We start from the raw sequence: 16785 nt of genomic DNA, 5'->3' as shown, positions 1-16785 counted from the left end.
ATATTTGGTTACTGTTCCTTGTTTGGAAGCTGTTCGCCTTGAAGTGTCAATTATCAATTATTATTATTATAAGGGATACTAAGCTTTTATCACATCAATATGAAGCTTAAGTGTGTTGTTCATATCTCCCAATGTATAATATTAGGCCGAAATATCGTCAAAAATGTGTGACATTGTGCCTTTAAATAATGAGAAAGAATCCATAAGCATTCCTTAAAGAACAAACTTTTCTTTTTTGTATTCTTTTGACCAATGCATATGAAAAAATAGTGGTTAGTCTTAAGTGGAACACCAAATTCATTCTTTAAAAACGTGGTTAATTAATACCTAGCAATTAAAAGTTGCCAAAAGTCATCTGCTTCACCCTCGCCTGCCTACAAAACCACAGACAGGTTTTGTAACTCTGTCACCAGAGTACTGCAGTGAACCACAGTGACATAATGTGAGGAAGGATTGTCAGTTAGTTGTATATAAAATGTGTAACAAGCTCGACAATTTACTCACTTCTCAAAGACATCCAGAATCGTTGCGTTGCCATCAATTGCTCCCAGGTGTTGAAAGCAAAGCAAGCATTGTGGAAGTATTAAATTGGGTGGTTCAACACTTATGTTGCTTCCAAGACAGAAGATGCTATTTAGATTTGTTTTCATCGAGTTAAAAAATCAAAACTACTTACTAGTTGTACTAAATGATTGATGATGAAAAGGATTTTGCATGACACAACTTATAACGATTTCTTCCTCAGAAGCGAAATTGTAGTCAAATTGACAATAATATTGTAAGTAATATTATATATTGACACCCACCTCGCTTCCAAGAGTGAAATTGTTACGTTATAAGCAATGTTATGCAAAATTCTATTGTCCATCAATCAAATAGATATTTTACTACCAGGAGAAAGTAGGCCTTCAGCAACCCATGCTTGCCATAAAAGGCGACTGTGCCTGTCATAAGAGGTGACTAACGGAATCGGGTGGTCAGACTAGATGACTTGGTTGACACATGTCATCAGTTGCCAGTTGCAGAGATTGATGCTCATGTTGTTGATCACTGGATTGTCTGGTCCAGACTCAATTATTTACAGCCCGCCGCCATGTAGCTGGAATATTGCTGAGTGCGGCGTAAAACTTAACTCACTCTTAGGTTTTGTGACTCAGTCAAAACAATATATATATTCTCAAACTGGCAGATGTTCGCGACAGGGTGCCACCATTTTTTATCCCCTCGTCATGTAATGCGGGGGGATATAGTCACGCTTCATCTGTCTGTCCGTCCATAATCATTTTGTTTCCGGAGCATAACTCAGAAACTGTTCAATATTTTTAGACCAAACTTGATAGATATAGTAATCTCAGCCTATGGTTGTGCCTTTTGCTATTTACAGATTTTTGGCATTTATCTTCTTTTCGTTTTTCCATGGAACATTTTGGTGTTAGTCTTATGGTGGGGTGGGGTGGGCTTCGTTTCCGGAGCAGAACTCAAAACCCGTTCAATACTTTTCTGCAAAACTTGGTAGATATATCAGTCAGAACCTAAAGTGGTGAACTGTGCTATTTACAGATTTTTGTGATTTACATTTTCCCAGTTTCAATGGAAACGATTCTGACTTTGTCTCAAAATGGAGAGATGGGCTTTGTTTCCGGAGCAGAACTTGAAAACTATGCAAGATCTTACAGCAAAACTTGGCAGATATTTAAGGCAGACCACAGAGTGCTTTTGCTATTTACAATGTTTTGGCATTTTTATTTTTTCTGGTTTCCATTGAAACAATTCTGACTAAGTCTCAAAATGGAGGGATAGGCTTCGTTTCCAGAGCACAACTTGAAAACCATTTGACATCTTTCAGTAGATCTTGACAGATATATGAGACAGATCTTGAAGTGGTGCCTTTTGCTGTTTACAGATATATGGCATGTGTATTTTTCATGACTTCCATGAAAACGATTCAGATTTAATCTAAGAAACCATCAAGTAACTGTCAGATGATTTGTCCTTTCAAATATGTGGGGGCCGGGGGGATATGTCATCTTCTGATGACTCTTGTTTTCACCAATCTCAGAAGATCCAAAGTACTTCCTAAATGTAGATAAATATATTTTTGAATCATGACCTAAAGGATTTTACATGACGCAGCTTCTAACAGATTGATTTATGACAACAAGCAATTTTGACAGAATCATCTATGAAAACAAGTTGTATCTTGGAAAATAAGCAAAGAAGGTGACAACATAAAATGGCAGTAGATTGTGAAAACATAAAACTGTCATATTTCAAAACAGTTGTCACAGTTACAGGTTTAGACAGATCTGTAAACAAGATAACTTACATCTTGAAATGTACATGATTACTACAGTGCCCTACATAGGCATACCCCACATTACGTTGGATTGGTTGAAATTTCATTTGCAGGAAAGAATTGTGCACAGTTGTCCAAAAGGTCGATTTAAGGCAATTAAATGTCAAAATGAGTAGTTTTAGTGACTGGGTTTCATTTATAACAATGTCAATAAATGATCAATGTAGAGTATATGTCATCTTTAACATGTCTTTTAGCAACTTATCTGCAGTTCCTGCATGTCAGACACACAGGGTTGAGACTGATGAGGTTTCACAGATGTTCCTGTACACATATTTGTACAAAAATGCTACCTACAAGTGCGACAGCATTCCTTAATTCAGGTTTAAGTGGGGTACTCAAATTCACCAAATAGAAGTAAATTAACATGTACAAACATGAGTGGCAAATTACCTAGTATATTCAAATGACTATTGTTATTCTGATGGTACATTTTTGAAGCCATCATTCATCTTTCCCACTATGACAGAGCTAGAAAAGAGGACACACAATTCCTTGTTAAATCAACGTTGTCCTGATATATGTATTTAAATGTTTTTGTTGGACTATTTTTAATTGTTATATAATCCAGTTGAGCTGATGGGAGAGTTCTGTCAGTTTACACAAACTATTTGGCTTCATCTTGCCTACACTGCAGTCCATCACAAGAAGCCATTTATTACCCTTCTGAGGTTTATCCTTGCAGGTTCCAACTGTCTCTGCAAGCTCTACCCTTGCAGGTTCCAACTGTCTCTGCAAGCTCCACCCTTGCTGGTTCCAACTGTCTCTACAAGCTCCACCCTTGCAGGCTTCACATTTCTTTGCCAACTCTATCCTGTGATCACTATCTGTCTCTACCAGATCTACTCATGCAGTTACACATTTCTCTGCCCCCTCTATCCTGTGATCTCTACCAGATCTACTCATGCAGTTACACATTTCTCTACCCCCCTCTATCCTGTGATCTCTACCAGATCTACCCATGCAGGTTACACATTTCTCTGCCAACTCTATCCTGTGATCGCTATCTGTCTACCAGATCTACCCATGCAGGTTACACATTTCTCTACCAACTCTATCCTGCAGTCTCACCTATGTTTCTCCCACTGTTTGGAATCAAAAGGATGGATCTTGTGAGTTGAAAACTAACCAATGAGGAAGTTAGTAAACTATCTTGGAGATATGTTTGTTGTGATGGCAGCTGCAATGTACAAGACGTGAGGTTGGACTGTATTGTTTGTTTAAAAGCATTACTGGAATTTGATGACAGCTTATCAAAAACTGATTGTCAGCTTTCACTTCTGGATACCTCTCTTCAAATTCCAACCTGACTTGTAAAGCTTACGATTTTCAGAATAAATTGCATTCATTGTGTCTGCAGTAACTGTTATGTTGTTCTTCAATGGTGATTTTTACACTTTTGAACCTATACATTAGCATTGTGTTGTATGTAATTCTTCTTCAGCGCCTTTCCAACCATATCACAAAGTGGAATCTTCAGAGATGGTAACCTAAATGACATTTTAAAACCTCTTCACCACAAAACAAACCAGCAGGAAGCACCTGAGTTGAAACATATTGACTTTATTCAAAGACAATGGATGTGCACTCTATAAAGGGTTGTAAACATACATATTCTGATTCAGTTATGTGACATAAATGGAATGTTCCAAGTTCAGCTTGTAAAAGTATGGACATAACAATTCACTTTATTTAAATGCTGCATGACTAAACAAGAGAGACTTTGCATACTGATGTACATGAATACAAAACACTGACCTTATAAGTACACTGTGGTCCTGAAGAATGAGACCTCCATATTTCACTGTCAGAAAATGGCATGCTTTTTAAGTCTGCATAGAATGTCATTGTCAACAAGTATTATAAAATGTCAGACAGTCTTTGGTAAACAAATATTAAAACATCCAATACATAGAAAGAAAAAAAATAAATCCATAAAGAGGATACAATGGTTGGTTGTACCTGTATCATGCCTCTTCTAACAAAGAGTGGGTATAGAATCATTCTCAGTAAAACTGATCCCTATTTAAAACTCAGTGATATATCTTATGTCGCATACTAAAACTGCTACTTTTTACACATTTTGTTCAAAATAATTAATGCTGAGGGCAAGCATAGCATCACAAAGTGAATTTAATCTTGGATTTTACCAGCAGCAAAGGCTTGTTTTTTGGTAATTCAGTTATAAAATAAGGTATCGTCATTCAACATGCATTACATAAATCTGTGAAAATGTGACCTAAGTGTCATAAAGTCCCCATTTTTACAGGGCTGCTTTTTCCTGTAATGATTAAAAAATGCTGACTTTGTAAACTTGGGCTACATCCAGGAAAGGTAACCTAGGTATATTGTGTATAAACAACAGTCAGTGCTATCTGTCACAACTGAAAGTCACAACAGACTGGCCTTAACTATATCAGTTACAACTGCTCCATACAACAGCACAGGTATACAGACAAACACACGGTAACCTCATGCTCTGCAGCAAACTATGAGTCTGCCATAGTCTAAATAATAGACAGATTTGAAAGTGAATGTGAGAATTATTTGGCTTCAATACATTAAATCTTGCTTTGGGAGCATAAGACTCCACACAGTAGTATGATATTATTGTGGGAACAAATGTCACAATACTCAATAATACATAATAACTACCATGAAAATAAGTTATATACATTTATTTATTGAAGCATTTTCAAAACTTTAGCTTAGCTCTTCAGTTGTCTAAAATCCATATCATACAAAGAGACCCAAACAATATACATTCCCAGCTTCAGCTATATTAAACACTCACACTTGACCACCCCTCCCATATTAATAACAACCCCACCCACACCGATACCCATCCCTACACCAGTGCCCTCCCTTGTCCCATAGTTAGGCTTCAATCATCCTCCATTGTCCATTGATTGTTCCCATCTGCATCTGTGTCCATGTCTTCCTGTGGGTCTTCAGAGCCATCTGGAACAGTGACAATATATTTCAGCAAAACATGCCTTATCCAATTTAAACAGTTCTCTTTTAGCAAAAGTTCTGTATGTTTGTCACTGTCCAATGAAATCAGACTATTTGTCATTCCTGCTCACCATCCTTTCCCCTGCACTCATCATCTTTCCCTTACTTCTCTACCCTTGCGATCCCCCACCTTTCCCTTCCAGCTCTATCCTGCATTCTTCACCTTTCCCTTACATCTCTACCCTTGCAACCTCCCTCCTTTAATTTCTAGCTCTATCCTGCATTCTCTATCTGACCTTTCCAGTTCTACACTGCAATCTCCACCTTTCCAGCCCTACCCATGTAACCTCCAACCTTTCCCTTCCAGCTCTGCCCTGCAATCTCCACCTTTCCCTTCCAGCTCTGCCCTGCAATCTCCACCTTTCCCTTCCAGCTCTGCCCTGCAATCTCCACCTTTCCCTTCCAGCTCTGCCCTGCCATCTCCACCTTTCCCTTCCAGCTCTGCCCTGCAATCTCCACCTTTCCCTTCCAGCTCTATCCTACATTCTCCATCTTTACAGCTTTATCCTGCAATCTCCATCTTACCCTCCCATCTCTACCCTTGCCATCTCCCATCTTTCCCTTCAGCACCATCTTGCAATCTCCATCTTACCCTCCCATCTCTACCCTTGCCATTTCCCACCTTTCCCATCAGCTCCATCCTGCAATCTCCATCTTTCCCTTCCAGGGCAGCTCTATCCTACATTTTCCATCTTTCCCTTCTGTTCTACCCAGCAATATCACCACCTTTCTCTTAAGTTGTATCCTGCAGTATCTATCTCTCCCTTCTGTTCTGTCTTTCAAACTCCACTTTTCCTTCTCTCTCCTTCAGTCTCCATCTTTCTATGCTACACTACAATTTCCACCTTTCCTTTCCATTCTGTCCTTCAGTTTCTATCATTCACTTCTGCTCTATCCTTACATCTCCATCTTTCACTTCCACTCTACCTTGCACTCTCCACTTTCCCTTCTGCACTATCCTTTAATCTCCATCTTTATCTTCTGTCCTACCATGCAATCTCCACATTTGCCTACTGCTCTACCCTTAGTCTGTCGTACAGACCCTGAAGCATAAATATCCAAGAAAGCCCACACAAGTCTAGAAAATGTGGCAAGTCTAGATTTCCATAGCTTCATTTCAGAGACTAGCTGTTAGTCTACTCTACCCTGCAACCTGTACTTTCCTAATTCTCCATGTTTCCGTTCCAGCTCTACTATGCAATCTCCAGGTATCTCACTACTCTATCTTTGTAATCTACACACTTCCTGCCCAGCCCTTTAATTATCACCTTTCTTTCCCAGCCCTACTTTTCTGACCTATCTCCATCCTTACAATCTCTACCATTCGCTCCAGGACTCAGACCTACCTCAGCAATCTCCACTTTTCTCTCCCAGCTTTTGACTTTCTTCTGTATCTCATACAGATCTGCCTTTTCTGACACATACTCCATGACCTCTGGCACACGAAAGTCTGCCAGCTGCTGACGCAGTTTGCGGTTAATATTCTCAGCCTTGGCTCGCTCCTGAAAATCCGAAGGTATACATTATTTATCCATTCCTAAGAATTACATAGAATGACTTCAACTATTCAGAATTACAAAGTACAAAGACCTTTGTTTTTCACATCTGACAAGAGACCAGGTTGCTTCAGCTGGTCAACATCCTTGAAGCTGGAACTGAGAACCGGAGTCAAAAATGAAAACACACCAATCTACAATGAAGGACTTTTTAATGAAAGTGAATATTATTGTGATAGCACTACATGTCCAATGTATAAATATTTTACACTGAAGATAATAAATCCATTGATATGTACATGTACATATGAATACAGAATTTGTTTTCTTTTCCCTTCACTTACCAAGAACATAAGTATGAAGCATTGATCTCATTATATAAGCCAGTTACAATGTGTAGTATTGGTTGAAAAGTTACTTTAAGCAAGCACACATTGAATTATCCGACACTCGGTAGAATCCAATATTTTTTCCTAGTCCCAGTGAGTGCTGGATTGTACAGAGCCCACAACACCTACAAATGTAAAATCAATAATGAAACTGAAAGAGTAAGGTCAGTTCCTCAAAGTTAGTATTTGCAGTCAGATGCCACTCTATAGAAAGAGCATTTTCCCTCCGAATGAATAGACAGTGGTTTAATCCCTGGTGTCATTATACCATCACCTGTATAGAGATAGTACTTGTAAGTCTGCCAAGCACTCAGGCAAGACTGTAACGGGGACTGGTGAACACAGTACACTGCATCTTATTTGGGTATCCAGGATAAACTATGGTATGATATCTCATGATTATTCTGTACAATTAGCATGAGCTCAAGCAGACATGTGCATACACGTGTACACATGCACACACATCCCATTTAAAGGGGCACTGATGCAGAACAAATGATGTTTCTCGCCAACAGCCTAATTACGAAACCAAGCAGCAAATTGGTAAGCACCCACTCCCTCGACTGTGACGAACAAAGAGACTGGGCTCCTGTCCGCATTAGCAGAATTTCTTCACCATTAACAGTCAGGAGGCCGGATGCCCATCATATGCCATTATTTTGAAATATCTGTGGTATTCCTTGTCTGACTGTAACAAAATATCCCAGCAGTGTAGGTTTTTTTCTTCTGATGCCTGGATAGTATAGTGACTGATCCAATTTGATCCTATTTCTGTGTTTTTCACCTTGATATTTAATCCTGTCATATGAAAATATGATGTCTACAGGCACACAGCAAGCTATTTGTTTCATATAAGTCTGAAAGATTGCAAAGCTTTATATTTAGATAGTTTTGAGGGTTGGCCCAGCAGTCACAGCAAAAATCATATGTAAAGTTTGGTAGCTATGGTAGCTACCCTGGTTTATTATCTATGATAATAAAACACACAGTTGACACAGAGGTCATGAACCAGTCACGAATTTTGGGATATCATCCAGGTACGTACGGGAGAAACACAATAACAAAAGGAACAACCAGTACACGAAAATTGCTCCGCATCAGTGTCCCTTTAATCTTACATAGCTTTACTATCTGGTGGTGTTTGTAAATCGTGGCAACCTGTACCTGCTCAACAACCTTGGTCTCTGCATCAATCTTGGACAGCAAGTCATTTCTCGAGGATATCTCTGATCCAAGACGTTCAGACTCCATTGTTAGTGTATGGAGCTTTTTCTGCAATGACAAATACAAATCACAAATACAAATCACAAATTGGGTACATCACAAAGGGCACTCATAGCACATGACTGATGGCCAGCAGAAGCAATGTCAATTAATTCTTTAGGAGCTGACCAACTAGTGATTTATAATACAGGGAACAATTTAGTGACATGTAACATGTAAATTACTTTTGAAAAAATGTAAAATTTCACAATTGTGTCCTCACGAGGTCACACTAAGTCAACACATCGATCTTTCAATACATCCAGTGCCTCTAAGCATTTTTTAAAAAAGCTATAGTGTTTGGTACCATATATGAACCTGAAACAATACGGGATATATGTCATGTAAGGATACTCATATCAATTCACAAACTTCATCCCATGTTCATAACAGTTTGTTAACTCTTCTCCAGCTCATATGGCGTTTATTTGCCTTCTGCCTTACGTCATACAAATACACAGCCTGACTGCCCTCACCTTGTATGAGTTGAGGACCTGCAGTGTGTTGCCTGCCATCAGCTTGAGGCGCAGCAGGTCCTGGTTCCTCTCATCGATCTTCTCCAGGTACTGCTGGTTCTCAATCTTCAGCTGGTTGAAGTCCACCTCATGCAGCACCTCTCCCATCTCTTCTTTCTACAACACACATACTTTACATTACAGACACGTCTAGTCATTACAGAGACACAGTATAGTTCAGACAAACATCTGAAACACATACAGGAGCTTCAGTTCAACAACAGAGATAATTAGTAGACAAACATACTGTGTTGGAAAATCAGAGGTATATAACGAAATTATAACAGCTCTAAATTTGATTTAAAACTGAATGCGCAGCATGACGTTTTACATACAAAATTAAGAGCTATTATAATTTCATTATATACCTCTGATTTTCCAACACAGTACATTTATCTCCATTCTACCATAACCGTGCTATTCAGATTTTAAACAAATACATACTGTGTTGGAAAATCAGAGGTATATAACGTGATTATATACCTCTGTATGAGTTTGATTTAACAATCACAATCCAGTATTTACTGAAGTCATGGTAGAATTCACACTTACAGACACATCTAGTTATTACAGATTCACCGTATGGTTCAGACAAACTTATATGGAACCCATACAGATTTCAAACTCACATCTCTAGAAAACAAATTCTGAATTCATATTGATTACCCTTTAACAACACAAACTGAGCATGTGTTGTAAAACACATGATTCAGACACAAAAACATGCATAAAGGTGGTCCATTCACCACATCCTTAACACTTAAAGACATGCCACTTTCAAAAACAAGAACAAGCTTGTATACAGGTAGTCCACACCCCATTACACAACACCTACAGACAGGTATGCATTTAAGTTCAACACTAGTTACTGTTGATTTGACCAAATATACAGTAATTCACTAATTACATAAACCTTTCTAAAGTAAGGATGAGGTACACTATTAGCATGACATATCAAACATATTGATGGTTGCTGTTTAATGACACATTCAGAATGTCAAAGTACTACAAGCATGTCATGATACAGGTATCTCACTCCAAACATCAAATGCTCTCCTCAGTCCTACAATATGCCTTACGTTTAAAGCATTCAGAAGTAACTTGTGTACTAAGTTTGGTGAACCTAGCATGCATAGTTTCGGTGATATGCTGTGGCCAAGTAACCATCAAACATATTTTGCACCATGTCATGTTCATGAAAACAACAACAAAACAAATTCTGAATAAAAATTAAAATAGCAAAAGGCAAATATCCATGGGTACTGATTAACATGTGAGTGAAGTCTCGTGAACCTAGTATAAATATAAATTGAGATAAGAGATATGCCCCACATCCATGGGTACTGATTAACATGTGAGTGAGGTCTAGTGAACCTAGTATAAGTATAAATTGAGATAAGAGATATGCCCCACATCAAACCATCAAACACATTTGGCACTAAGTTGTGTTTCCATGGAAACAGCAAAAAACAAAATTGAAAAACTGCAAACATAGCAAAATGTACATCTATGGGTAATGATTAACATGTGTGTAAACTTTGGTGAACTTAGCATGTAAATTTTAAGAGGTATGATAAGTTTCAGGACAGAAGGACAGATGGATGGACAGAATGAACGCTATATACCCTCGTACTTCGTAGCGCAGGTATAATGATGTGTTGTCCGATATTTCTGATTGTCAAGGTCACTACTATGGCCTGGCCACAATCCAATCACGTTTGATATAATGTTTTATCTTAGGCAGAAATGTAAAGCTAGCCAGACTTGGTATCAGGGTGGTTCATATTACCAGTTAGGCTGACCACCATGAGGCAAGTTAGATAGCTCTTACAAGATGTGTTAATAAATACCAATTCTAACCTGAATCTTCATGAGTTGACAAATGTATTCATGCACACATTCACAAGAAGGAAAAAACATTTCATAATGTGGTCAATATCTTGTACCAGTACTGAGATTTTAGCAAACCTTGAAACAGTCCAATACAAATATAACAACATTTCACATAAAATATAATAATGTGAACTGTTTAAGACTGGAAATAGAGCAGATTCACTGTGTAATGTGAGGCATTATACTAACCTGTTTCAGCTGAAGATGAAGCTTTTTCTTCTGTACTTTCAGCGTGGAATTTTTCAGTCTCAGCTTTTCAATGAGTGTGTCCTGAGGTGAAAACACACATATGTACATACACTACAATTAAGCCAGAATATTGCCTATAAACAGACCAGATATAGAAATACTAGTACTGCTTTTCAGGTTGAGTCCCATCTAGGATTCCAACCCAAACTCTCAGAGTGAAACACCTGCCTGTCTGCCACTGGGAGTGTGGGTCTAAATCCATGATGGACTCCTTCCCTTCCTTCTGAAGCCCAGAATATGTACTGGAATCTCCACTTTACTGAAAAAGTGTAGTAACAAATAAAGAGGGTGTTATGTTTCTACCACTGTCTAAATGACATTGTGTATTCATGATAAATGATAACAGAATATTTCAGCCAATTGAGAAATCAGCTTGCTGGGGTAAGCATATGCCATGCTATGAGAGTAAGACGCATGTTCCTAATGAAAATAGGAACATCAAATCAGCAAGTCACTGCAGTACTAATGTCAGACCTGCCTGCTTTTCAATGTGTCAGTGAAATTGAACTTTGAGAAGGCAGGTAGTTAACATGCTTACCCTTGCTCTGAGTTTATCTTCAAAATAACGGATGACCTTTTCAGCAATCACTTTGGTTGTCCTCTGGTTGACAGCACCCTTAACAATGTCTCGGTCAAACTCATAGGAGTCTTTCTTCATCTCTGCTAGACGCATGTCTGCCTCCTCCATTATTGCCTTCAGGTGGAAGAGTTAGATTAACAGTGGAACAATTAGATGAACAGTTGAAATTACATTAAAACATCTACATAGGCGGATGCAGAGGGGAGACTCAGGAATTTGACCCCACCCCCACCCACCATGACTCAGCCCCATGAGTTTATTACCTCCCTTGCCTGGCCTTTTATCCAATCAGGTGTCTATGCTGGGAGTGTACCAATCACGCTGGGAGTGTACCAGTCACAACTCACTTTTGCTTCTTGAATTATCTACCGATTAAACTTGGCAACACAAACCATGCAAAGGTTCTCTGAAAGGGGTAAGGGGTAAGAAGGAGTTCTTGCACATATTTTTAGAGTTTTGGACCTGTCAATTTGTCTGTATGATTTCCCCCAAATCTGAATCACACTGTGAACAAACCTTCACAGCTGTGACTGCCACCTTTGTTGACACTGGCAAGCTCAGCTGTAACAGTGGCTTAGCTGACTGGCTATGGTGGAAATGCAAAGCCAGCAAAGGGAAGTAATAAAATTATCATACTGAACCATAGATGCATCCTAGTTAGAGTAGATTTATCAGAACATATACCCATGAGATACTGAGGATGTAACAGAGCATGGGATTAAATATTTGCTAAATGTTCTCGACCATATTACCAAAAAGAGCATAGATGTCACTTAACAAGATAAAATTATCACACAAGACTGGCTTATGACTTAAGGCTAAACCTGCAAGCTACAATATTTTTATACAGTTCAACATTACAGGAAGTATATTCATGTCTGGACTGTTCAACTCATACCAGGGTCGCTACATATGGCTACAATCTGTGGAGCCTGTTTCTGGTGTTCCAAAGTGTGATGTTGGTGGAATATCGCTAACAGCAGCGTAAATCACATTAAGTCACTCATCTGATAAAACACACCTTGTAAGTGTCCATGATTTTCTCAGAATCTTCCTTCAGCTTCTCTATTTCCTCTCTCAACTCTTCTATTTCTCTCTGAGCTATGTCACATTTCTGTTCAGCAGTAAGTTTGAGGGACTTATCCAGGTTACTACTGCGTGACTTGGACCGCTTACGTCCCACACCTCTCATTTCCTGTGTGGACTGAGACTGAAGGGCTCCCATGGTGGGTTGAACCACCACTCCAGGCATGTCCTTCGGCTCAACACGCTTGAGAAATTTCTCAAACATCTGTGTTTCTGCAGCAAGGACCTCATTTGCCCGTCTATAAATAATGAAGTAATGAGATGAAAATTACAATGAGAAATTATGACAATCAAAATCTTCACGTCACAAAATTTTCAAAGGTGTCATATCATTTAGACCCTTTCCCTCTTTTGACCCAAAGGAAACTTTAAGTGAAATACCAACAAGGAAATATTCAAGTGGCTGATAACTGGCATTTTGTTCTTTCTTACATTAGCAAGCTAGAGTTTGCCCACAATAAACATTGTTCTCAGAAATAAATACATGTATAAGAGACAAAATAACTACACATGGATATAAGTTAGTAACCAAGTCATTGTAGCTATTCATTTGTTGGTTTGGCATTAATTTTCGATTCTCTGTGCACATACACAAGGTGTATAAAAATATCCATTAGTCTATTTCAAGTTTGGTTGTATGCTTTACTGATAGTGTAAACACTAAGGAAACAAAAATATAAACAAATACACAGTTTAATGTCAAATGCAAGTGATCTCAATTGATTTTTGAATCAAAGACTGGGATTACCTAAATAAATAGCTTCATTTATGCAAATATTTATGTCCTTCCTGTCCATCCCCTTTTCACAACTAAAAACACGAGGTTTTTCATGCAGTTGCAAAATAGGACATAAATTATTGAAAAGCGTGGGCAAATGGATGTATGTACTCAGCCATGAGCCGATGCAACACGTAACTGATCTTCATTAGTTCATAACAGATTTTATTTAGAGAGTATATACACTAATAGTATTTTACACGTGGGTATTTTACACGCCCTGTGCATGCACAAAGCGAGTTGAAAATTAAATAGTGAAACCAATGAATCAGACTTCACTTCATATATGTCCATAGATGCCAGATTGTAATTTGTATTTGTCACTCAGAAAACTGCTGTCTAAATAACAGCATATTCAACATAAGCTTGAAGATTCATTTTTTTAAACCACTTATGTGTTATTTTGGTGAGAAAATCACATGGTTGTAAATATTCCCTCTTCAGACTTGAACCTGTGAAATGACTTAATCAACGCGTGCCCTGGCTGATCATTACCAAATGACTGCTACTGTACAGTTGCTGCAGCTACTTGAAGCAGATACTCTAATACTTGTCCCTCCAACCAGCAACCAAGTTATGTAAGTATGTGGTTTGGAAAAGCATGAAAAAAACATATTGTTAACTCAACACTGCAAATCACATTGTTAACAGAGTTGTGTTTTATGAATTGAAGTTCTTAATCAAGATTAGACCATGGATTCACAGTGAGCAATGACATCTTGCTATGTATTATGAGGTAACAACTATTTTAAAGTAACTGTAACAGTTAAGCTAAGAGTATATATTGGCCGCTTTATAGGTAATCTACTTTAGTTAAAAATAGTTAGTATTACTTACATTAAACTAATATTAGGCATTTTAGACATCTTCACATGTAATTCATATTTGCTTCAGCGCATTCATTATAACATCCCACCAGAGGTATGGCAGCTATGTTACATGCAAGTTTACACCTATGGGCAAATACCTTGTAATCTACACTATTTACCTAACTCCTTTGGAAATGCTTCTGAGTAAGATATTTTAAAGAGTCATTCACTGAAACTGAAAGCCTAATACCTCACTCCATTTATTGCATTTAAACGAAAACAGAGATATATATGTCCCAAAATAACACCATGAATGGTATCATGGAAAACAGAAGACCATGATAATATTTCGTGAGCCATATTTTCAGTCAGTTATGAACGCTTCATTTACAGTGTTTGTAAATCAACGTGACAAACAATTATAGTGACATAAATTGTGAATGAATCATATATTGGCTGCAATGCGGTTTACCGGTTGCAACACCAGCCAGCACCGCAGAGCAATTATCTCACAATATCGCCTCCATCCTTTGAAATCCTAAGGATAGGGTTTGGGGTTAAGGTACGTTAGACACTCTTTACTATTCTTAGGATTAAGGTTTGGGGTTAGTGTTAGGCCCCCTTTACTATCCCTAGGGTTAGAGGTTAGTATCTTTGGGTTAGGGTGTGGTACCCTTTCCGATCTTTAGGGAGTGCCAATTAATCAGAAAAGGTGCATCAGTGAAACTGCAGTGTTCCCCATATATTCTGTATTTAGTAAAATCTAGGGTTTACTATTGTGCTGAATCAATTTTGCAAAACAATATTTACATCCATCACGATGTTGTTGAACCGTTCATCTGTTGACTGCTTACAAATTTACAATCTATCAAATCTTAGCAAATACATAATAAAGTACATACAGTGTCTCTTCCACCAGCTGAAATAATTGTTCATCTGTAAGATCCTGAAGTGGATCTTCAGCTGTATCATTGCTGGTGTCAACACTCATCGTCTCTGATTCCGCCATTTTGACTTGAATGACTCGTTGCTATAGTGAACATCCGGGACATTTGATGTGTAAACAAAAAATTTTAAAATACTTATTTCGTTACCTTATATGTATAGAACTATAAATATATTGTTAATATATCTATTGATGTAAGAATATTTTCAACATTAATGAGACGGGTGGACCTATCATAGATTTACTACTATTTTGTATGATGTCAGCGGCCGCTGTCATTCGGGTGAATTCGGCACCACTCGGCCCATTCGTAACTACTCGTCCCTTTCCGTGACCTACAAGATTCGGCTGGCCGGACTGACACGAGAAGTTACGAATGCACTCACCAAGCTACTTAAAAAGTAAGGTCTTGTTACCTACGGACCATTTTTTCGATAAATTGGGTTATTTGGTTAGTAATGTCGATGATTACGTTATCACAACGCAGTAGATGATACTATCGCCTAGGTTTTTGTGAAAACAATTTAAACAGCCTTTCGCGCGCACTCGTGGAAAGGATGTGTCGTCATTCAATAATTTGAAGCATTCCTAAAGTGTGTTGCTGTCAGTCATAACGACCTCAGCAACCAATGGTGGACTATTATATCTGTGGATTTGGTGGCCCGGAAAGCAAGCATTAGTAAAAGCGTACCTAGGTTATGTACATGTAGTCGCTGGATTTTTTTAATATCGACTTGATATTTTAGAGACACTCGCACGGAATTAATTAGGCGGTCAGTTCATTGTTTGTTTACCATTGCACAAATAAAACACAAAAGTAAGCGCACACAACTCGCTTTGATGAATTGCTGACAACACTATTTAGGCTTTCGTTTACCCCAAGCATGGGCGAGTTTGGCTTTATGTGCTGGGGATTAGGTGCCTGACTCTAATAGCGTGGGTTCGAATCCCGGATGGAACCCAACCTCACAAAAAGTATAGGAGAAATATGTATGATAATCCACAGCTATTAAATATCTTTTGTATCCATAGTAACTTTGCATTGGTTGTTCAATGACAGACAGACAGACAGACAGACAGTTTATTCAGTAATACTGGCCACATGGCCTATAGTACAATTGAGGTTGATTGTCGCATAAACAGTCACGTGTTACTATACTTTTGAACAACTTTCGTGGATTTAAAATACATGTTTTAATTACAAAGCAAGAGAAGGCACACTACGCATATTTTGTGAGCTTAAGATATCTGCCATTGACTGCTTACAACAGGTAATAGTTTTTAATTCTGGAAGGTATTTCAGCCTTAACTGTGCATATTTATCACTCTTACATAATATATGTAACTCATCTTCCAAATCACCTGAATTACAATTTGTACAAACAGCATCTCCAAGTTCATTGTATTTTC

At 38.2% G+C, this 16785-nt stretch overlaps 2 protein-coding genes across 2 annotated transcripts in view; one reads left to right on the top strand and one right to left on the bottom strand.

The window, feature by feature from the left end:
* LOC137257430 (large ribosomal subunit protein eL14-like) overlaps positions 1-16785 on the top strand; it is a 125361-nt gene that overhangs the window by 94113 nt on the left and 14463 nt on the right. The gene's annotated exons all lie outside the window — the stretch shown is intronic.
* Positions 3904-15466, bottom strand: LOC137257943 (cilia- and flagella-associated protein 263-like). Its single transcript, XM_067795455.1, has 8 exons — positions 15332-15466; positions 12778-13081; positions 11715-11870; positions 11117-11197; positions 8996-9151; positions 8421-8528; positions 6718-6873; positions 3904-5317 (listed from the first exon to the last, which is right to left on the bottom strand). Exons 1-8 carry the CDS (start codon positions 15436-15438, stop codon positions 5234-5236), a joined length of 1152 nt encoding a protein of 383 aa, XP_067651556.1. The 5' UTR covers positions 15439-15466; the 3' UTR covers positions 3904-5233.

This window comes from Haliotis asinina, chromosome 12 (assembly GCF_037392515.1).
Source record: "Haliotis asinina isolate JCU_RB_2024 chromosome 12, JCU_Hal_asi_v2, whole genome shotgun sequence".
In the NCBI taxonomy this organism is placed as follows: Eukaryota; Metazoa; Mollusca; class Gastropoda; order Lepetellida; family Haliotidae; genus Haliotis; species Haliotis asinina.
The sequence above is the reverse complement of the archived record's forward strand: the minus strand, read 5'-3'. Positions and strand labels throughout refer to the sequence as shown.

Excerpts from the sequence above, each read along its gene's own strand:
- LOC137257943 (XM_067795455.1), bottom strand. The coding sequence starts at position 15,438 with ATGGCGGAATCAGAGACGATGAGTGTTGACACCAGCAATGATACAGCT. Across the intron at positions 11,871-12,777 it reads AAATCATGGACACTTACAAG|GCAATAATGGAGGAGGCAGA; the intron begins GTGTGTTTTATC and ends TTCCACCTGAAG. Across the intron at positions 8,529-8,995 it reads AGGTCCTCAACTCATACAAG|AAAAAGCTCCATACACTAAC; the intron begins GTGAGGGCAGTC and ends TTGTCATTGCAG.